The following is a 25000-nucleotide window of genomic DNA, read 5'->3' as shown; positions in this document are numbered from 1 at the left end:
CCTAAAAATGGTGAAAGCTAAAGATATATCAAACAAAAAAATTGCAAATTTAGTTAAAGTTTCTGTGATGACAGTAAACAAAATTAAAGGTAAACTTGATAAAAAAATACCTTTATAAAGTGCCAAAATTGGAAAATGTGTGAAGGTCACGCATCACCACCCAGATGAACAGGCAATTCATTACATTAGTGTTAAAAACCAAAGAAAAAGTACAAAAACAGTTACTAAAATCATACAAGAAACCAGTATCAAGATTTCTAACAAAACTATAAGGTGTTGAATAGCAGAACTGGGGTTTAAATGCTACAGACCTTCGAGGAAACCCAATCTTAGGTCAGCGATAAAATTAAAATGCTTCACTTAAGCTAAACAACACCAACATATCTCTGCTGAAGATTGGAAAAATGTAATAAAATATATTTATTTTTCTGTTTATTGCAACAGCATCACTGATTAAAACATTTATATGAGTTTTTATATTATTATTTTTATTTGTTTTCAAGTGTGTTTCTCAGATGAGTCCCAATTTTAAGTATTAATGGATAACTCTTCTTTTGTGAGACAAAGCAAAGAAGATAAATATTACCCAGACTGTGTTATGGAGATGGTAAAATACCCTCTAAAGGTGATGGTGTGATCAGTTGTAAGTAGTAAGGGCAGTAGCCTTCTTTATATAGTTGAAGGAATAAAAAACTAGGATAAATATAAAAAGTATTAGCTACCAAATTATTTCCTTAGTTACATCATTGGTTTTCTGATGCATACAAATGCATCTTTATGCATGATTCTGCCTAATGCCATAAAGCTAAATCAGTGACAAGATATTTAGAGTCAAAAAATGTTACTGTTTTACCATGGCCTGGCAATTCTCCCAACTTAAACCTAATAGAGAACGCCTGGGAACTTTTAAAGCAGATAATTGGGCATGGTACTAAAACCAACAAAAAGTTCTCATAGATTTACAAAACAATCCCTGGCATAATGATCAGGAATTAAAAGCAAATGTAAAGAATTGCATCTAAAGTATACCAAGAAAGATTCAAGCAGTAATTAATGCAAAAGGCGCCCCAACGAAATACTAAAAAATATTATGTATTATGAGTTTTTATAAATAAATGCTTAAAAATAGTAACAGTGTTTAAATAAGTGTTTTACTTTAAAAAAAAAATATATTTATTTAAGCTAGTAGCACTAATATTTATATAAAAATTCAACAAAAGAATATGTAAAAAAGCTCATAATGGTTAATATGATATTTTTTGCAAGTGTAACTAATAATTTAGCCGCCCACTATATATATATATATATATATATATATATATATATATATATATATATATATATATATATATATATATATATATATATATATATATATATATATATATATATAATATATATATATATATATGACATTAGTTTTTGTGCACAGGATAGTTTTGCATTTTGATTATTCTTACTTGACCTGAGCCAAAATATTTGACGACAAACTTCTCCGTGTGGGTAATTCTTTAAAAAGCCTTCACATGTTTGTTTTAAAATACAGCTGCTATTATTACGTTTTTTACCTAGAAAAAGCTTTCCCACTTAATTATTTTAATTAAATCTTGAAATAGTACCTGCTTGGTTCAAACATGTATAGTGGATGCTGAAGCATGTAGATTGTTCTTTTACACACATTAGTTCTCTGGAGCTGAACTTATTTTGCGGGATGTACCTGAGGTCCTGGTTGGCAATCTCTGCAAGCCCTAGGAAAAGTATTTTTCATTGGAGGAGAACTTCCCTGAGGAGAGTTCACTGGCAACTTGTAGTTACCAGGGAACTCTCCTCATTTCTCTTTCTTACAATACTCCAACCATTTCTAGTCCTTGGAGATTTTTTGAGGAAACCCATTATATTTTAAGAAATTTGTTATCTGAAAAGTATAAAATTAAAGGATCAGATAACATTTTACATAAAAGAAATTATTTGAATTGAGCATTAATGCTGCTAAAACAATCAAATATTGCAAAAACAAAATGTTTGAATCAAGATTTTCTAACTATATTTTTCCAAGACATAATATTTCAATTTTTGTATAAAAATCATTTCATGTCTTAAATTAGACTTCCTAATTTACATTTGTTTACTCCTCATACTTTATTAATAGATTTTATGATGAAAATATCAATAAATTCTATATAATATATAAAATAATGGCACATAAAATAATGATTCCTACAGAAATTTTTAAAAATTCATTTTATCATTTGTTAAGATTTTCAAAATCAAATTGAATCAGTAGTATGAGGAAATCCAAGTTTAAGCATCTTTTTTCAACAAAAAAAAATTTCTTAAAATTTTTTACGCAGATTAAATTTTCAGCACCTTTTTTTGGAAGCAGTATTACAATTACTTTTGGTTACAGTTACTTTACTCTGGCTGGGATAAATAAAAACATTTTGATAGGATCTGTCAAATTTTTTTTGCCAACCTGATGCCGACCTTTAAAAGATTGAAGTCCGCAAATTATTGCCAACCTCATTTTTCCTAATTCCGAGGGTTGTATATATAATATATATATATATACAACCCTCAGAATTAGGGTTGGCATTCGGCAATGCCGACCTAACTACCAACCTGAAAGTGTAATTTTTGCTGACCTGATGTCGACCTCTAAAAGATTGACGTAGGCAAATTATTGGCAACTTCATTTTTCCTTATTCCGAGGGTTGTATATATATATATATATATATATATATATATATATATATATACACAGTGAACACTCTATATAAGCAACCTCTCTATAAGCAACTGTTTTTAGTTCAATTGTTCTGTATAAGTAAAAATATTTTCCATACAGTAAGTATTTTTATACTCTTTTTTTCCATTTAAGTAAATTTTCCCAATATAAAACTTTTTAAATTGAAATTGATTCAATGAGTCTCATTTTGCCCCGCGCTACCCTAAATTTACCTAAAGGCTGGCACAAAAAGCTTGCAGCCTTACTCCATAATCCATTACAAAAATAAAACTTCTAGTCTTCAACACTTTTAACCATTTACCCTTTCCTAACGCAATTTTTTGTTTAGTTAACTTTTTTGATTTTTCAGAGGATTTGAATGGTGATTTTTTGTAATGTGATGTTGTTATTATCTGTGATTCTTTTCCTTTTTGGTGGTAAAATAATCTTTTGAATTGCTACAATATTAGAAATCAGGGTGGTACTATATTAAAAATAATATTTTATGAACATCCTGACAATGGTAATAGGCTGCTTAAATTAACTTGTGATAATACAAATTTATCAGGTTTATGTAAGATGGCATTAGATCTTTCGTCATCATTAAACTTGATGTCTGGAATTATATCCTGGGTTTTGTAAAATTCTATTTTATATACTCTATGAACAGATCGGTTTTAATCCAGCCATTTTTAGAGCAGCCTATAAGTGTTCCAGTGGGAGCATGGTCTATGAGCCCTAATTTCATTTGTCTATTTACAAAATCTCTTCTTGCAACACCATTATATTTATTAAATGGGTGAACTATGTCATACTTTTCTATATACTGGAAGACAATTTGTTGAATGTCACTTATGGAAAATCCGTAATAAACTGAATTCATTTCTTTTGTATAGCTAACTGATTGATTTTCAGTATTGTCTGGCAATACTTTTTTAAATGAACCGAGGTATTTTCTATGTATATTAGTAGAGTCAAAATTCTAAAATTTTCTTTGAATCTTTCTGTGTAAACTATCTGTATTTATGTTAAATATCAACGCTGCTTTTCTAAATGATATTTCTTTTAATTTAAGTCGATTGCCAATAACATGCCCTGCTCAGAAAAATTGCCATGAATAGTTTTTTTTAATAGTTTCTAACTACATTTAACTTTCTAAATATATATATACAGTCTCTTGCAAGAGTTTAGAATCAGTTCAGTATTTTTAGGTAAATTCCTAATTTATTGAAAAAGACATACACAAAGCTAATATTTAATTTATGTTATATACATACATGTGTATTTATATAACATAAGCTTTGTATATGTCAATTGTTATATATATATATATATATATATATATATATATATATATATATATATATATATATATATATATATATATATATATATATATATATATATATATATATACTTCTGTAGCTTATTTAGATGAGCATTTGCTCACTAGTTTTGCTTATCTTTATAGCATAGGGCGTTTACAGAAAAAGAAGAAAAAACAAAGAATAATGAAAGAAAAGATTGCTGCCCCATACTAAACCCTCAGTCGATGTAGCAGCATTCCACATTTAAAATTTTTTCTACACTGTGAAATCAGAAAACACTAAGGAAATTTAAAACAACAAGGCATCGAAATTCGTAATTGTCATATAACCAAGAAATAAAATGGTTGTCTTTCTCTTCATCATCTTTATTTAAAGTGACTAAAGATATTTTTTGTAACACTAAATGGTTTTAAAACACAATTAAACTTTTAAAAATCATCAAAACAATAAAATGCGAGGTTAGGATCATTATAAATATGGTCTGTCTCATTTTGCCCCGCTGTCTCATTTTGGCCCTCGCTGTTTCATTTCGGCCCTCACTGTTTCATTTTGCCCCTCATACTTTTGATATTGTTTTCTGTGATAAAAATTTGATACAAATGAATAATTTTTAAATTTATTTTGAGGTTTTTTGAAATCTATATCTTTATTAAAAAATCAAATATCTCTAGTTTTTGTGCAATAGCATAAAGATGTGTTTGCTTTTGCTGATAAACAAGATGAAGGACTTAATGAAACATTAACTGAAAGTGATGAAACAAAAACTTGTTATGAAAGAAGTAGTATATTATTTATTGATGATATGGCTAAATATTTAATTTAAGAAGTTGAAGCAACCAAAATAAAAAATAAATTCTCAGAAAATATAAACTTTCTGAGAATTTTACAGATGAAACAAAAAAACTTAATTTAAATGTTCAATGTTCTTTAAGAATAAAAATTTAAAAACCATTTTAAGATAATAAAAGCAACTACATCAAAGAATTGGTAAATTTTTTTTATCATTGCTTGATTTTGCACAAAATCGTGTCTTTAGTCTTGTTTTTATTTACATGTATATTTACAAATTTATTTTTGTAATATTTTTTGAAGAGTTATTTTGATATAAGGTTTTATTCTAAATTTTATAAAATACCTGGGGCATTCCACGCAAGTGGAACCACTTTTTGGTAAAATCCGACATCACCGGCTCAGACTTTGATGAAAATTGGCTCACATGTTGGGCATATGAACAGAAGAAAAACATGTAAATTTTTTTGACTTAGATCAATTATTTTCTGAGATATGACCTTTCAAAGTTTTGACCTTTTCACTTGACCTTGGTTATTTAAAATGTCATAACTTTTTTGCTATTATACTTAGGAAATTGATTTTGGTGGCAAACAGAAGCTCTTACGAACAACTTTGTGTCTATACAAAAAGTGATAAGTTCAATAGAAAAAAAGTGATTGGTCATTTGGTCATTTGACCTTTGACCCTGGTCGATGACAAAGGTTAAAGGTCAAAATTTTTTTTTTACAAATTGCTTTTTCTATTGTCGATGTCCCATGAAAAAATCTTTTTGGGATTCCCATAAATAGCTTTGGGATTAATATTAAAGTATAACTACATTCTAAATGTTTAATATTTATCAGCCTCACAAATGCGGTATTTTGAGGTCATTTTCTGTAAATAACCTATTGTAGATATATATTATTAATTATTTCCTTTTTTTCTTTCATTTTCTAGGTTGTATTTTAATTACTGGTACTATATATATATACTAAGTCAGTATTAAATTATATGAGGCTTAAAGCTATATATATTTATATTAAAATAATCAATTCATTTCCATTGAATTAGTCATCAAAAGAAAACTTAAGAAGAAGTTTTTACCAACTTTCAAATTAAATTTAGATTAAAAATGGCATTTCAAGCGCAAGTAAAAAAGTTAAAGAAGAAATAACACTATTGTTATAATCCTTTCCAACACCATGAGAAAAAACAGTATAAAACTTTAAGGGTAGTTACTAGTTAGCAGGTAGCTATGTATCCCTTAGGATTATGTAATGATGAAAATTCTGCAAATTGTAATACAGAGTCAGATTCTCAAGGCACCTCCAGATTTCAAGATATTTGTAGTGACAAGGGAGAAATTATCAGTGCCAGGAAGAAGAAATTTGAATTTTTAATAAATCCTTGTCATTATTGGGCGAGTCACCCTTGGATAAACTCAAGTTACAAACTCTTTAAAGTTACATTCTGGAGAAAAAGAAAAAGGTTAACAAACTTGTAAAAAGGAAGTTAGACCATCACCTAATTCAGATGCTATTTCCATACTTCAGAGGATGATGAATATGAAGCAACTAAAAAAAAAGTTTATAACGCATGTGCTGAAGACATTGTTAAAGTGCTCCAGGATAAGTATAAATCAACACAAAGTAAGAGTGAAAAGATCATGATTTTGACAATATTTGTTCCTCAATGGAGTAATTGAAAAGTGCTGAGAGAATTCAATTGTTCGCATCGACTTGTATCTCAAGCAAAAGAAGTTTTAATAACCAAAGGTGTTTTATCAACCCCTAACCCAAAAAAAGGAAAATCACTACCTGTACATGTGAAAAATATAGTAAAAGAGTTTTATTATTCTGACACTGTTAGCCGTGTAATGCCTGGAAAAAAAGATTTTCTATCTGTTATGGAAAATGGGGAAAAAAAACATATTCAGAAAAGATTAGTTTTTAGTAATTTGAAAGAAGTTTATCAATTATTTTCAGAAAAAGTATCCAAATATCAGAATCGGGTTTTCGAAGTTTGCAGAGCTATGTCCAAAAGAATGTGTCTTTGCAGGAGCAAGTGGTACTCACTGTGTGTGTATGCACCATTCATCAAAATATTAAGCTCATGATAGTCGGATCACATATGGATGATTTACCACTAGAAGATGAACTAGAAACCCCTATTAAGAACTGCAAACATGCTTTGGCTAAAATCCAATGCAATCCTTTCTTGCTAGCATGTCCTCTAGGCAAGTGTAAAAATTGCCCTGGAGTTGCTATGCTAAAGGAATGGCTGTTGCAATGCCTTGAAATTAAAGGAGTTGAAGAAATTGAGTATAAACAGTGGACTACAACAGATAAGTCCCAGCTTCAGACCTTTATACAGTCCACTGATGAATTTATCGAAAGATTTTCAGGGAGCTTAAAAACGCTTACTAAACATGATTTTATTGCTCAAGAGCAGGCAAAATATTTAGACTGGAAGAAAAACAATTTATCCGATGGAGAACTTCTGTTTATTGATGATTTTTCAGAGAATTATGCATTTATCATACAAGATGCAGCACAGGGATACACTGGACAAATAGTCAAGCAACTTTACATCCTTTTGTTTTTTATTATAAATATGAAGGAAATTTATATCATGGAAGTTATGTGCTGCTTTTGGAATGTAATACTCATGACACAATTGCAGTTTATCTTTTTCAGCATAAACTAATTATTTTTTTAAAAGTGAAATTTGAAGTATTAAAAATAACATATTTTAGTGATGGCTGTGCAGCACAATACAAAAACTGCAAGAATTTAATAAATCTGTGCTATCACAAAAAGGACTTTGGTATTCCAGCCGAATGGCATTTCTTTGCCACAAGTCATGGTAAGGGCCCTTGTGATGGAGTTGGAGGAACTGTTCAACGTGAAGCGGCAAGAGCAAGCTTACAATGCCCATACCATGACCAAATAATGACCACTTATCAATTATATACATTTGCTAAAGAAAATATCCATGGAATTTCCTTTGAATACCTCACTGCAAATGATTGGCAAATCGAATCCACAATATTGAAGGAAAGATTTTTGAATGGTAAAACGATTCCTTGTTACCCAAAAACTTCATTGCTTTGAACTATTATCCACGAATGAATTTTAAATACAAGATTATAGTTCCAGTTCTGTGTCTAGAATTGAAAAAATTATGTCACAAAATGTCAGCCAGCTTAACTTCAGATCAATTACTGGTTACATGGTTGTAGAGTATGATGAACATTGGTTGATAGATTGTGTGTTGGAGAGCAATCCAGAAAAAAGAGAAGTAACCATGAACTTTCTTCACCCTCATGGTCCAGGTCAATTTTTCTCCTTCAGAGATCCTCCAGATATTTTTATCATTGCTTTGGATGATCTTTTGCTAGCAGTCGAACCCAAAACTACAACTGGTCGGTCATATTTTGTTACTTCTAAGGAGTCTGAAGAAGTAACCAAAGCACTTAACTTGCATCATCGTTAACTATTATAGCTTTTTTAATTTATTATTAGCAAATATGTATTGCAATTGTAATGGTGTAAGTTTTATTCTGCATTCAGTACTGTACTGCCATGTAGTTAAAACTGCTAAATAAAGCATTTTTGTTACTTTTTAACAATATATATATATATATATATATATATATATATATATATATATATATATAGGCCAAGTTTCACCAAATTATAGTATATTTGGTATGCGGTAGCTATTATATAACCTAGGACCTATGTTCGATAAATTACCTTAAAATACTGTATAGTTCAGGGTTGTCCAACACGTGGCCTGCGGGCCAGAAGGTGGCCCTCGTCAGCCTATGGCATGGCCCGCATATCACGGTCCATTAATTTTGAATTTTTATTTTAATAAAAATTTCAAATAACAATAATAAAATAAGTTCTATAGCAACAGCATATTATATTTATAATTCGAATTATACATTTGATTTCGATTATACTTTCACTATATAAATCCGCATTTGAAATAATAAAACGCGCGCTAAAGAAAAAATATTATTTTTATATATTTAATAAAGATGGCTTCAGCTAAAAGACGTAGATGTGATACTGAAAGCGGTCATGGGGGTCGTGTATTTAATCCTTCTTGGACAACTGACTATTTTGTACATGAACAAAGTAATTCTATTATATGTCTAATTTGTTTGGAGAAAATTGCTGTGTGTAAAAGTTATAATGTGAACAGGCACTACACTACAAAACATGCTGTAAGTTATGACAAATTTAAAGGCCAATTTCGAATTGATAAGATTGAATTGTTGAATAAAACTTTTCTTGCACAACAATCAGCGATGAAAACTAAAGTGATTAGCTCTTACAGTGCTACCAAAATGAGTTTTTTAATGGCAGAAGCTATTGCAAAAAGTGGTAAATCTTTTTGTACTGGAGATTTATTAAAAAACTGTTTAAAAATATTTTGTAAAGAGATATGTCCTGAAAAAACACCTACTGTTGAAGATCTTAGCCTCTCACACCAGACTATTGCTAGAAGAGTTGAAGATCTATCAAAAAATATTGAATTATCATTAAAAGAAAAATTAAATAAATGTGAAGCCTATAGTCTGGCACTGGATGAATCAACAGACAGAGGTGATACTGCTCAGCTAGCCATTTTTATTAGAGGTATAACTAGTAACTTTGAAGTAATTGAAGAACTGTTAGATATTAATCATATGAAGGACACAACAAGAGGAGAAGATATTCTCTCTGAAGTGAAAAAAACATTGGTGAAATTTGAATTACCAGAAAAGAAACTCTGTGGTGTCACTACAGATGGAGCAAGTGCACTAACAGGAAAAAATATTGGATTTATTGCATTACTTAAGAAATCCATTAATCATGAAATTATTTCATATCACTGCATTATACACCAAGAGCAGTTATGTGCAAAAGTATTGGAGATGAAGAATGTTATGGAACTTGTTATTCATACTGTTAACTTTATAAGAAGTCGTGGCCTTAATCACAGACAGTTCAAACAATTACTTGAAGGTTGTGGTAGTGAGGCTGAAGATGTAATTTATTTCAGCCAGGTTAGATGGCTTAGTCGAGCTGCTACTCTGAAAAGATTTTGGATACTATTACCTGAAATAGTGCTGTTTCTAAAAATTAAAGGGAAAGACACAAGCTTGCTTGAAAATATTGACTGTCTGAATGATTTGGCATTTTTAATTGACATGACTCAGATGTTAATGAAATTAAATCTTAAGTTGCAGGGTAAAGATCGACTTATTAGTAAATTGTTTGAAAATGTAGAAACATTTGTTTTAAAATTAAAACTTCTGAAACAACAATTAAGTTCTAAAGTGCTTGTCCATTTCAAGGCATTATCAAAAAGAAATATTAATACAATTGACTCTGAAAGATATTGTACTCTTATTTTAAAATTAATTGATGAATTTGACACAAGATTCTGTGATTTTAAAAAGGAAAAAAATGAGTTAGACTTATTTGCGCATCCATTTTCCATCAAAGCTGAGACAGTTAGAAATGAATTTTAAATGGAATTAATAGAATTGCAAAACAATAAAGATCTTAAAGAAGCCTACAAAGAAGTAGAATTGTTAGAATTTTATAAAAAATACATGAGCATTGTAGTTTTTCCTCATTTGTGCAGACATGCTATTAAATATTTTTCACTTTTTGGAAGCACATACAACTGCGAACAGTTATTCTCAAAAATGAAGCATGTAAAAACAGAACAGAGAAATAGATTGACAGATGAACACCTTACTAATACCCTTCGAATTGCATCATCAAATATAAAAGCAGACATAGATCATTTATGCAAAAAAAAACAGTGTCAAGTTTCACTTTGATCGAACTTTTGTATAACTTCACTTTGAACCTTAACTATGAGTGTAACTGTTTATTGAAATTTAAATAAAAACTTCAAATTTAATAATTTTTATTTTGGGTATTTTATGTTTGTGGCCCTCTAGTTGATTTTGAAACGAATTAATGGCCCTTACTGTAAAAATGTTGGACATCCCTGGTATAGTTATAAGGTATTTAAATATTAAATTTTTAGAACCTACTTACACTTTAATATTAATCCCCAAATGGGAATCCCAAAAAGATTTTTTCATGGGACATCCACAATAGAAAAAGCAATGTGTAAAAAAAAAATTATGACCTTTAACCTTTGCCATTGACCAGGGTCAAAGGTCAAATGACCAAAGACCAATCACTTTTTTTCTATTGAACTTATCACTTTTTTGTATAGACACAAAGTTGTTCGTCTGTGCAAGAGCTTCTGTTTGCCACCAAGATCAACTTCCTAAATATAAAAGCAAAAAAGTTATGACATTTTAAATAACCAAGGTCAAGTGAAAAGGTCAAAACTTTGAAAGGTCATATCTCAGGAAATAATTGACCTAATTCAAAAAAATTTACATGTTTTTCTTTTCAAAAGTGGTTCTACTTGACGTGGAATGCCCCACCTTTGAAATTTATAATTTAAATGTGATGTGTACTTTTTTAAATGCAATTCCATTAGGATTTTTTTTTCTGCTTTAAATTTTGAAGCTAAATATATGAGTTAAGCTGTATTAAATATATAAATTTAAAATATTTTTAAACGTGAATATACCCTAAATTTGAATACACCCTCAATGGAAAAAAAAGATTAGTAACCAAATCTTAAAAATTACGTACAAATATTTGGATAACCTTTTTCCTTATAATCTAGACTTGGTTTTAGTGGTTTTTCTTTTTTCTTTGTTTACACATTAAAAATTACATATATATGTGTTAGCTACTATTATTATTCAACAATGGCAAAAAGAATCAAAAGTTTCTTAAAAAGAATTAATACAATAATTAAATTCTTGTTTGATTGTAAGTTATAATTTTTGAAATATATTAAAAATAATAAATACAGTTTTTTGAAAAGTAGATAAATTACAGCCCAATATGGATAAATAGATAAGAAATTAATAAAAATATAATTAAATATTTATTTCATGAATTGGACAATTTACAATTGAATTGTTTATTTCAGAAACCTATTAAGTGGCGTTGAATGAACAACTTTAGTCATTATCTTATGTAGAAATATGTGAACTATCAAGCCTTTTAAAGGTATTTTGTCTTGAAACTTGCGTTTATTGCAGAAACCCTTTAAAATTTTTTTTAGATTTATGAAAATTTAAAAAAGCACACTTGACTGGTTTTTTGAAATTAACAATTTAATTGTAAGGTTATAATTTTTTGTTGAAATATCCTTATTAGTAACATATTGCTTTTTAACTTTATTTTTTTGTTGAAATACCCTTGTTAGTAACATATTGCTTTTTAACTTTATTTTTTTGTTGAAATACCCTTGTTAATGACATATTGCTTTTTATCTTTTTTGTTTGTAATTGGCTTTGATCGTGCAAACTTTTCTAATTTTTTAGTTCATTTTTATTGAAAGCACAATCTAAACTTAAAAAACAACTTATATTTTTTAGAAAAGGATGTGTTTAGTTAAATGTATCTTTTGTAAATGTGTGATTTTTTGTATTTATTTTAATATAATAAACTTGTTAATTAACTTTGTTATATTAAAGTTTTATATGTATGCAATTTTTCTTTTAGCCTGAAGGTTCGTCAATACAAGTAGCAGTGCGTTGTCGACCTTTATCTAGTAAAACTTATTGTTTTTATAAATTATTTGCAGATGTAATATTTAATTGCTTTTATTTAAATTTTTTTTATTAAACAGTATTATATTGAATTAGGGGGATAAATGGGTTCGGATGATCTGAAAAAAAAGGTTGAAAAAAAGTTTTATTTAAACCTACCTTTTTATCTTACACTTAACCACAAAATAAACTAAATATGTTAGCATGTAAAAATTCATGTATACTATGCCATTTTTTTTTAGTATGAAAAAAATTAAACTTTTAAAAAATATTGGTGTGAGTCAGTCTTTTTCATAACTTTTAATGATTTATAGGATCTTTCATATATTCCATAAACTAGATTCTCTATTGTAAGACAAAACCCATCCTAAAAACAGTTAAGGTTTGCTTCAGTGACTATTATTTCTGTTTGAATTGCTTGACAATTTTTTATTTCTTATTTAATATTTTACTTACTTTTTGTGGTAACTAGTATTCAATAGCAATTTTTAATTGAGTCTAGATTGATATCTAGACTAAAATAGGACTCATAAACACATAATTAAATTTAAGCTTTTTTTAAAACAAGTTTTAACCATTCCATTTTAATATTAACTAACAAAAAGGCATTTCCAAAAAATCACGCACAGAAACTTGTATATTTATCTATTATTTTCATAATAATTAAACTGGCGATCTTCAATTTTCTCTCATTTAGTTCTAGCCTATGTAAATATTTTGTAAACAAAAAATGGTATACATTAGTAATGTTAACAAAGAATAAATTAAGTTTGAAATGGAATCATGCACAGAACAGAAAAACTCAAATTTTAGTTATATACTAGATAAATAAACTTTAAATCCTCAAAAAATATAAGTTTCAGCGTTAAATATATATTTTTAAATGATGTTTTAAACATTAGTAAAGCTTTCCAGAAAGTTACAGGATTGCACTATGTATCATAGAGTCACAGCAATCATTTAAATGCAGTTCATGAACAATCACGCAATGAAGTCACACACGCAAGCTGCGAATTTGCAAATTTTATGTTGTTATTTTTAAGAAAATAAATTGCTTGTGAGTATTTTAAGTGAAATATCATACTTCTACAACTTATATTTAGTATATTTTCGATGAAAATTGGCAGTCATCAATTATTTCTAGCTAAAGTATAGCGTTTTAAAAATTGTTGTTTATTTTTAAACAGTAGCAATATTATTACGCAAAAAAAAAATTAAATGATCAAAATATATATATTTAATTTATTCAGGTAGCCTAAAATATAATAAAAATATTTTTGTTATATATGTTTTTTAAGAAAATCATAATAGTATGCATATTGCTTTAAGTCCCAGTTTTTAAATGCTAAAACAAAGAAAAAGAAAAAATCACACACAGAAATGGAAATCCGCAAAAGCTGTTTTTCATTTGTTAAAGTAATTTCCTTAGAAATTTTTATTTTATAAAATCATTTTGAGAAAATCATTTTTAAAGAAAATAATATTTAATATTTTCTTTAAAAATAATAAATCATTTTTAAAGAAAATAATGTTTTATTGTTATTCATAATTTTGTTGTTTTTTATACTTTTATAGCTATGTATATTATTAATGTGTTTTTCAATTTTAAAACAGGATATATAACTAGATTTTTAATTAGTTAGTAATTGAGTAATTTTTAAATAGTTAGTATGCACTTTATCAGAATTTTTTAGTTGATCATTTAGATTTATTTCTATTATTTGTTGTCTTTTTAGTTGAATTTTTCTTATAATACTCAATTTTATAACTCTAAAATTTTTTGAGGAGCAAAGCCACTGCTCTGAAGTTCAGCATACTACTAAGAATATTGTGGGTTTTAAAGCAAAAATTTAAACACTGAACCACTTAAATTAAATATTTCTTTAAAAATCATAACAGCCCCAATTTCACTAAAGCAAAAGAGTTAATGGGGTTTTGAAGGCATATTCATTTATTATAAATAGGGTTTTAAAGGCACTCTGACTTATTATTGAGTGGTTTTGTATCTTATTTCAGAATACATGTGATTATTAAATGTTGATAATAATTAGTGAAATAGAGAAACTCTATTTAGATTTTTTTGAGAGAAAGTTATTTCCTTTTTTGCAATAAACTTTTAATATATAAACTTTTTGCAGCATCGGAGAAAAACAGTGGTGCCACACGGGTGTTAAAGATCAAAGGTGATCAAGTATCATTGCACAATGCTGCACTACCAGGTTCTTCAAAGGTAATTTTATTCAAAAAATTTTTATTTATTTATATTATTTTACTATTTATTTTCATAAATCTCAAAAGTATTAAATTTATTCAAAATATTTTATAATTCTTTTAAATAAATTTAAGAATAATTGTTTTTTTAGGAAATCAATTTTTCATACGAAAATTGTTACTTTACAGAAGCTAAAAATGTAAGATTAGTTATTTCATTTTGTTGTTGTTGTTGTTGTTGTTGTTGTTGTTGTTGTTGTTGTTATTGTTGTTGTTGTTGTTGTTGCTACTGTTGATTAATGTTTTCTTTTTTCGGAATTTATTTTGAACTTTGTAGTTATATTATGTTTAGGTATACTAATAAGATAATAAGTTACTAATAATATTATCATACAAAATTTTAGAATGAAATTTTTAAAGATTTAACTGAACCATTGTTGAGAAAAGCGTTGGATGGGTACAATATTTCTGTTATTGCGTTTGGACAGGTTCTTTTTTTTTTTTTAATGCATTTTATAAAAGTTATTATTCAATAAATAAAAAGTAATCATAAAATTATAAAAGCTAATAACTTAAAAATAATTTCATATCTATAACTTTGCATCTATAACTTTATATTTACCATTTCAAATCTACAACTCTATATCTACAAATTCATATCTTCAGTTTTATATCTATAACTCCATATCTACAACTTTATACCTACTATTTCATATTTACAACTTCATATCTATGACTTCATATCTATAACTTCATACATACATACATACATACATACATACATACATACATACATACATACATACATACATACATACATACATACATACATACATACATACATACATACATACATACATACATGCATACATACATACATACATACATATATATATATACATACATATGTATATATATACAGCTGTGGCCAAAAGTCTGTTGTACGCTCAAATATAATAGCATTTTGCGTCATTTTGCTGTTTTAAGCTTGTTGAAAGCCTAGAAATGCACCAAAAGGCTGTCAGTTTTATTGATTGAACTAATTGATATAATTTTTTATTTAAAAAAATGAAATAGTTTTATTTCTTCTTTGTTTATGTTGTGTTCTTTATATACTTTAGATCAATAATTTCATACTAAAAATATAATTTTCACCAGAAAAACGTGATCAGATAGTTGCATTAGTTAACTTGGGTTTAACACAAGCAGCTGCGGCACAATATCTGAATGTTTCCCAGCAAGTTGTGTCATTGACAATAAAACGTTGGCGAGAGACAGGTGATGATAAAGTTACAACTACTGCTACAGATCGAGCAATAAAACACGTGTTAGTAGCAATAAGACACGAGTTGAAGAATTCAATGATATCTTCCTTAGCCATAACAAGTCAACTGCCACACAGAGTTAGTGCAAAAACCAATCAACGACATTTAAATGACACTTTTAATCTAAAAGTGTACTGACCTGCATGAAAACCGCTGTTATCGAAGAAGAACGTTTATAATTCAAATACTGCACTAGTGAAATGTGAAATGAAGAAATGTTTAGTGACGAAAGTAACATAAAATTGTTTTCTGCAGCACCAAGATATGTTCGCTGTCCTGCTAATATAAGATTTGATTCATAATTTTGCATACAAACTGTTAAACATGCAGCATCCTTGATGATATGGGGCTGCTCAGCGTCTGGCTGAGGCTTTTTCTACTTTCTCCAACAAAATACCACTATGAATGCACAGAAATATATTGACATACTGAATAAAAAACTTTTGACAGTTATGAAGATTCACAACTGCAAACTGTTTATGCATGACGGTGCTCCCTACCATCTAGCAGCTTCAGTGAAAAGCTAGCTTCGGGATCATGGAGTTGAGGTTCTAGGTCCTTGACCGGGGCAGATCCCACACCTTAACCCCATCGATAACCTGTGGTATATAATGAAACTAAAGATTGATAAAGAGAAACTATCAAATTTAGATAATTTTTGTGCCATCATTATATGTGTGTGGTGCACAGACATAACTGTTGATGTTTATAAAAATATCTTAAATTTTATGCCTGTGAGTATTGCTGAAGTAATTAAGAATAAGGAACAGTGTAGCAGATATTAGTGGTATGTGAAACTGAGCTATATTACTGTTATGTAATTTTAAACAATGTTTTGATAAACTGTGAGATGTGTTAGAGACACTATTTAAACTTTAATTTTGTTGAAAAGACACAAGTACAACAGACTATTGGCCACAACTGTATATATATATATATATATATATATATATATATATATATATATATATATATAATATATATATATATATATATATATATATATATATATATATATATATATATATGTATATATATATATATATATATATATATATATATATGTATATATATATATATATCTACATATATATATATATATATATATGTATATATATATATATGTACATATATATATATATATATATATATATATATATATATATATATATATATATATATATATAATATTTTTATATGTTTGATAAAATTTATTACATTAAATAATAATTAAACATTAAATTATTATATTAAATTGTCTTTAATAATAGTTATGAGCTATATTTATCTATACTATAACATAGTTTTGAGTTAATAGTTAATTAAGTTTTTTCAATGAGTGTTTTTATTTATAGCATGATTCTGGAAAGTCTCACACTATTAATGGAACATTAGAAGATCCTGGATTAATTTCAAGAGTAAGATTGATTTCTAAAATGTTTAAGTGCAGTATCAATTTGTTTGATTGCTATATATTTTTTGGATTGCAATATCTTTTTGACTTAATGCAATATATTTTTCTTTCTTTATTTTTATCCTTGATTTTATTACCTTTTTGTTTGATTGCAATATCTTTCTGGTTGATAGCCATATATGATTTTTAATTTTTAATTATGACTACATGACTAAGGATCACAATTTTAGGCAGTTAGATAGGCACCCTGTCTGGGCTAACTTGGGCAGTACAAAGCTTGATAAGGTCCAACTTTAAAAATTTAGAAAATACTGTTTTTTTTTAAATATTATTTTCAGTAAAAATAAGTTATCAATTCTAAACATTTAAGAAGAATCTAGTTTCCTTGAAATTTTTAAAAGTAGTTTATCTTGGATATAAACAATGAATAAAATATTGATTTAATTTTTCATCAACATTTTTAGGCAAGTGAAACAATTTTTAAAGTCATTGAAGATGCTTCTAATGTAAAAGATTATTTTTTGATGGTTTCCATGCTTGAGGTAAATGCTCATTTTTACAATACCTTTATATCCTAAAGATTAAGTTTTTTTAAACTTTTATTTAATGATGTCACATTATGTGGTTGCACAACAACATTTTTGTCAAAATTCATTTAGGGTTATTCCATATGAAATCACCAAGTTTTTCAAAAGTGCCCCAGTACCACCTCAAATTTTGACCACCCACAGCTTTTGTGAAAAAAACACAACCCTGAAAATTTCAGCTTTATTGACCAAACCGTTCAAAAGTTATAATTAAATCAATATAGACCCAAATCAGCAAAATTTGAGTATCTGGAGCTTACAGTAAATTTTTTGATATTTGACAGAGCATAACTTTGTAAATAAAAAAGGTGATCACCTGAAATTTTTTATGGTAATAGTTTTTCACCCAGCAGCAACATAAAATTTTAGTCAGCAGCGGCATAAAATTCAGTATTAAAATATTATAGGATTAATAATATGCAATTATTATAAAGGGTCATTCCATATTAAATCACCTAATGGTCTCCAGGGTACCACCTCAGATTTGCTTCAAATTTTGACCACCCATAGTATTTATGAAAAAAATTCAAACCTCAAAATTTTAGCTTGATTAGCTAAAATTAAAGTACTTGGAGTTTATAGTAGATATTTTTGATTTTTGACAGAACATAACTTTGTAAATAAAAAAAGTGATCACCTTAAATTTTTTACGGTAATAGTTTTTCACCCTAATTATCTATTTTTGCAGGTGTTTTTGACTGATTTTAAACAATTTTTTAGTTCTTGTACCTCAAAGTTGCTAAATAATGCAATATTAGAAAAAAATTTGGAAACTTTAATGTGCTACAGTTCAATACCAACAGATAAATTGCGCCAATGTTTTGTTACTTTTGTGTACTTAGAGTAACCACTTGCAGAAAAAATTAAAACTATGTGTTAAAAGTTATTTTAGCACTTACAGCAGCCTGTTAAAATATCACTTTTTTAAAAAAAATGATAAATTACATTACTTTGAAGGTAGACAGTTAAATAAATTATGAAACTTTTTACTGGCAAGGTTCTATATATAGACAATCACCAAAAAAGATTCTTATGACATGATTGTAGCCCTATGACTTAGGTGTATATTTTTATTTTTTCCCTGATTTAATATAATCAGTTTCCCCTAAAATAACATTATCAGTGTCTTAATTTATTTGATACGATTTTATAATATGTATTTGTTTAATTTTATGCATATAATATAATTAAAATGATATAATTTTCACATGGTTGTAATGTGAGTGTAAAATACTTCAATTGCTTCAAAAGTTTGTATTAAAATCTAATTCTGCACAGTATTTTCTGGATTTTATTGTTTTAGTTTTTAATATTGCAAGAAATAAAAACTAAAAAGTTTTTTGTATGCAGAAATGGTTATATGTAGAAATAGTTTATTGGTTGCATTTTAGACAGTTTCAACCACATTTGTACTTGAGATTTCATTTTTATTAATTTTATTACTGGAAAAATATAAAAAAGTTTTTTTTTAGATTATGTTACATGTTTAACCCTCGATTTTAATATTTTTAGATTATTAAAAAATGTCAGCGAAATCTTGTGTGGGAAGAGTTTTAAGTGAAGATTGTGATAAAATGTCATATTGTAGAATGTTAGGAAGAATAAGACTATAAGATACCGATATTGAAGTTTTAATTCAAAGGATAGGATACACTCTGGAACCAAATGAGGAGATATGTTTTCACCATGAAAAAGCCTATATTTCTAGATATGAAGCACTTCAAAAATACTGTTGTGATCCATTTAAAGTCCACAAAAAAAAAACTATTAAGGGTCAACATATCAATAGCAAATCAACCTAAGATCAAACCTGGTCAAAAAGTTTGTACTAACTGTATAAATGAATTCAAACTTGAAAAAATTAAAGAAGTTAGTCAAGATGAAGCTGCTTGAAGAAGAATTTAGTTGTTCAGACCTTGATAAGGCAGTTCTTAATAAGAGTGTGTCTTTATTGGAAATATCTCCACTCAAAAATATAAATAGATGCGACAAAATAGGATATGGAAAGCAAAAAGCTAAAAAGCAAAAATGTAGAAACTGTAATGATTTAAAGAACTGTTAGATGCAATAAAAAATAAAATGAAAATAAGTTTGAAGGAAGAAACTAACTCCTGATAGTTGGTCAATTGAAAAAACTTGCAAAACTTTGTTTCTGTACATATAAATAATGTAAAAGTTCATAAACAAAACGTTTAATATTAGTTCGATTAAAGGAACTTTATCTTGAGTTTAAAAAGTTATACCCTACACACAAAATTGGATTCAAGTTCTGTGAACTAAGGCCGAAGTGGTGCATCACAGTTGACAATAGTGGAAGTCACTCAGTTTGCGCATGTTCTTATCATCAAAATACTAAGTTGACAGTCCAAACAAGCATAATTGAGTTTATTGAAACTCTAAGTGAAACTTTGTATGACCTTTGTTACCACCACTTTATCAAAGAAGCACAATCCTCCTACTTATCAGAGGCAAAAGGAACATTAGATCAACACACTTGTCTTATTCTTATGGATTTTGCAGAGAACTATAGTTTTCTTGTGCAAGATGCTGTACAAGGATTTTACTGGCAAACCGATCAAGCTACCTTACATTTATTTGCTGTTTATTACAAAGATGAAAAAAATCAACTCAAATGTGAATGCTATAGCACAATTTCAGACCATCTACTGTCTATGATACCCATTTGCTGAATAGTATTAACTTGGCAAAAAAGATCCTTCAAACTTTCAACCTGGTATATACATTGCATGTTTTTACGGTGATGAATTGTACATAGTGCTTGTGCTTGAGATTTGTAATAAAAACTAAGATGTTGATGTAAAATTCATGCATAGAAATAAATTAAATTTAAAACGGACTAATGATGCACAATCAAGTCAGTGTTGGGTTCCATTTGACAAAGTAATATGTCAAATAAGTGCTCTATCCATTAAGGGTAGAAGGGTACTTGTGCTATTAGGTTTTTTAAACTAAAAAAGCATTGCACTCAAAATGCTAAAATTATGTCATAAGATGGAGTATAGGTCTTTGAATCTTTTTTGGTGATTGTCTATATATAGAACCTTGCCAGTAAAAAGTTTCATAATTTATTTAACTGTCTACCTTCAAAGTAATGTAATCTATCGTACTTTTTAAAAAAAGTGATACTTTAACAGGCTGCTGCAAGTGCTAAAATAATTTTTAACACATAATTTTATTTTTTCTGCAAGTGGTTACTCTAAGTACACAAAAGTAACAAAAAATTGGCGCAATTTATCTGTTGGTATTGAACTGTAGCACATTAAAGTTTCCAAATTTTTTTCTAATATTGCATTATTTAGCAACTTTGAGGTACAAGAACTAAAAAATTGTTTAAAATCAGTCAAAAATACCTGCAAAAATAGATAATTAGGGTGAAAAACTATTACCGTAAAAAATTTCAAGTGATCTTGAAATTTTTTTTATTTACAAAGTTATGTTCTGTCAAAAATCAAAAATATCTACTATAAACTCCAAGTACTTTAATTTTAGCTAATCAAGCTAAAATTTTGAGGTTTGAATTTTTTACATAAATACTATGGGTGGTCAAAATTTGAAGCAAATCTGAGGTGGTACCCTGGAGACCATTAGGTGATTTAATATGGAATGACCCTTTATAATAATTGCATATTATTAATCCTATAATATTTTAATACTGAATTTTATGCTGACTTCCGTGTCAAACATTCATGAGTGTTTAAATCTTTTCCAATTTTCCCAAACAAATTAAAACATTTTCAAAGTTTTATTGTTGATATATAAAGATATAATAACCTATAACAAACAAAAGGGAGAGAGTTTTTAAAAAGCTTAAAATTGCAATAAGCATTAAAACAACGATTTAAATTTTTTGCGCATTTGTCACAGAGGTTCTTCAGTTATTAATGCGCTTAATAATATAATGTAAGTCTACATATAATCTAAGTTCAACACACATTTAAGAGACAACTTTTTTTTTTATAGGAATAAAGATTTAACATTCAAACTTTTATTTTCTTCAAAATTAAATAACGGGGTGAGATTCCTAATAAGCTGCGGATGGTCTGGAAAAAAGTTTAATAAAAACTTAATAGAAAATAAAGAAAAAAGTTTATAAGTCTGTAGCCATTTTTTTTAGAGAAGTTTACAATTTCACAATAAAAATTTATAGAGAATAAACATTAATTACTAATTCAAAACAAAGATTCGACAGATTTTTATCTTCTACCACTAAATAGCAGTTTGCGCAGCAACTTCCAAAGCATTTAAAATTTTTCGAAGTTATGCCGTAAATTATTTTTTTTGTTCATAACTTTAAAAGGTAGACAATATGTATAGTTTTTCTAGCGCTTATTAAAAATATTAAAGTAAGGTATAAGTATAGAAATAGTTGGTGTAGAATAGACCAAAACCTGTATTTTATGGGTCCAAAATGCTAGTGTTTATAATAACTGCAAATTAATAATGTTTATAATAACTGCATCTTATTAATGTTTATATAAATAAAACAATAATCTACACAAGCTTTGAGAGCATTAGTTTGTTTTTACTGTTACAGAAATTTGTTTTCTGTAACAGTAAAAACATGAATAATAGTGGATCTGATACTCTGTGAACTCTGTGCGATGCTGATTAGACAATGAACCAGATGGCGGAGTTCATCTAATGAGTCAGATGTCTATTCTAAACCAGTTTTGAATACGAACTGCCAATATTATTGTAATGCAGCGTCAGCATTAAAAACTGAGACTTTCAGATAAAAAAAAATTAGAAATTCTTCGTTATGTGAAATATGAAATGGGGAGTTAAAAATTGCCCTTTAATAATAACATGAGGCAAGGTTACAAGAAAGAGTTCGCAATGAGAGATAAAAATAATTCAAATGGACAGCTGTAAAAACTTTATACAAATATTTTAAAAATTATATAATATAAAATTCTTTATATTATATAATTTTTTTAAAATTTGTATTTTTACATATATATATATATAAAGAATAGATTAATTATTTTTTATAGATAAAAAAAATAAGTACGCTTTTACACATAAACTTAAACTTTGTTCTTATTTGTTATATTATTTTGTTTGGCTACAGTCTAGCATATAATCTTATTTGTTACAGGTTGGTGACAGTTTTTTGTATGATCTTATTAATCCAAGTGGAATTGATCTCAAAGTTCGCCATCATCCACAATTAGGCCTGTAGGTTTTTTTGTGTTGATGTTATCCTTTAAAAAAAAATTAAATTTTTAATTTCTATTGTTTTCATTTTTGTTAAGGTATGTTGATGATATAGCTGAAGTTGTTGTTCAAACAAATGATGATGTGATTAGACTCTGTGATCAAGGATTAAGAATTAGAAAATTAACAACAGATATAAATGGATCAGCGAGGTTTACATTATATATATGTATATATATACACCTTTTACAGAAAGTTTTAACATACTTGTTTTTTGTAAGCTGTGCTAAGTTTAGACTTGTAAAAAGAGAAAACCAGATGCAGGGTCTGCGTTTTTTTTACCTTAGCCTATTATTAATTAAGGAAAAACACAACTTTGAAAGAAAAACTAAAATCTTTCCTGAAATAAAATATTTAACACAAGTAATCAAAAAATTAATGAGTAGAAAGTAAAATAAAGTTTAAATGCACCTACAAATTTTTTATAATCAAAATGTAATATGGAATATGACCCTGTTACAGCCTCAAATAAGTTGTGATTTATTTGAGGCTGATCAAAACTAGTAGAATTTCCAATATGTCACAATACCCATATTGGTTCAATCTTCTTTCGTATATTTTATGACAGCCAACATTTGAGCCTTGAATGCATCCCCATATGCTGATAAAGCCACCATTTATTTTAAATATAAAATAGTTTGATCTCTTTTATGTGGCTAATATTGTTAATCTTAAGTACAGAAATTTAACTGACAAAGAAATAGAAATAAGAAAATATAAATTTTAATGAAAAATATATTTTCAAAGTTTTTTTTTTGAGACTCAGGTTGATATGCTTTCAGAGAAAATGAATTGATATATAAAACCCAGCAAGTAATCAAGGTTTCTCATAGGGTGACCTTTTTAAAATAGTAATAAAACCAACTTTGAAAAGATGGTTTTATTACTAGATGGTTTTTGCTACTTTAATTTTAAATAGATTCCATCAATTTTCAATTGGATTTAGGTCTGGTGACTGAGGAACCCAATCTAACATCTTAATACTGTTTTTTTTAAACCACTGAGTAGCTAACTTTGATGTGTGTTTATGATCTGCATCCTGTTGAAAGATAAAATTGCGAGATAAGCCAGCACTTCTGGCACTTGGTCTCAGTTTTCGTTCATAATATCAGTATAAACCTCTTTTGTCATTATTCCGTCAATGAATTTGAGTTTGCCAACACCACTCCAAGCAATGGAGCCCCAAAGCATCATTCGATCTATGATAAGAGCAAAAAATTAGAGAGAAAAAGTCAAAAGTATATATAATGTTGAAATGTTATAATAAAGCTTAATGATGCCTCTTCCATGCTTGATAGTTGGTCTCATGCAATTAGGGTAGGCGTTCACCATTTCTTCTCCATTTATGTATGATACCATCAGAACCAAACAAACATATTTTTGTTTCATCGAACCATAAAACTCTTTGCCATTGATCAATAGTCTGATTCGAATGTTTCTTAGCCCAAGCTAATCATTTCTTTTGATTTTTTTACTCAAAAAAGGCTTTTTCGGAGCAACTCTACCTACAAAACCTTGATTTTTCAAGCGATTGCAAACAGTTTGAGGATTTACAGTTATACCATGATCTGTTTGTAAATATTTTTCTAGCTTTGGTGCAGATAATCCTTGATCTTGTTCAACTTTTCAAAAAATTTCTCTATCAATGCCAGCTAAGGTAGTCTTAGCTGGCGTCCTTTTCTTGGCAAATTTTTTCTGGTAACCGTTTTTTTATATTTTCTAATGATGTTTCCAACACTATTAG

The 25000-nt window shown here is 27.8% G+C and overlaps 1 protein-coding gene across 1 annotated transcript in view; it reads left to right on the top strand.

The window, feature by feature from the left end:
• Positions 1-25000, top strand: part of LOC100207720 (kinesin-2b) — a 79694-nt gene that overhangs the window by 991 nt on the left and 53703 nt on the right. The window contains exons 2-9 of the mRNA XM_065813160.1: positions 12435-12483; positions 14620-14711; positions 14845-14892; positions 15097-15180; positions 17373-17435; positions 17896-17973; positions 23138-23217; positions 23295-23408. Of these exons, the coding sequence (XP_065669232.1) occupies positions 12435-12483; positions 14620-14711; positions 14845-14892; positions 15097-15180; positions 17373-17435; positions 17896-17973; positions 23138-23217; positions 23295-23408 (608 nt within the window). The remainder of the gene's footprint in view (positions 1-12434; positions 12484-14619; positions 14712-14844; positions 14893-15096; positions 15181-17372; positions 17436-17895; positions 17974-23137; positions 23218-23294; positions 23409-25000) is intronic.

The sequence above is a fragment of the Hydra vulgaris genome, chromosome 12, assembly GCF_038396675.1.
Source record: "Hydra vulgaris chromosome 12, alternate assembly HydraT2T_AEP".
Lineage (NCBI taxonomy): Eukaryota > Metazoa > Cnidaria > Hydrozoa > Anthoathecata > Hydridae > Hydra > Hydra vulgaris.
The sequence above is the reverse complement of the archived record's forward strand: the minus strand, read 5'-3'. Positions and strand labels throughout refer to the sequence as shown.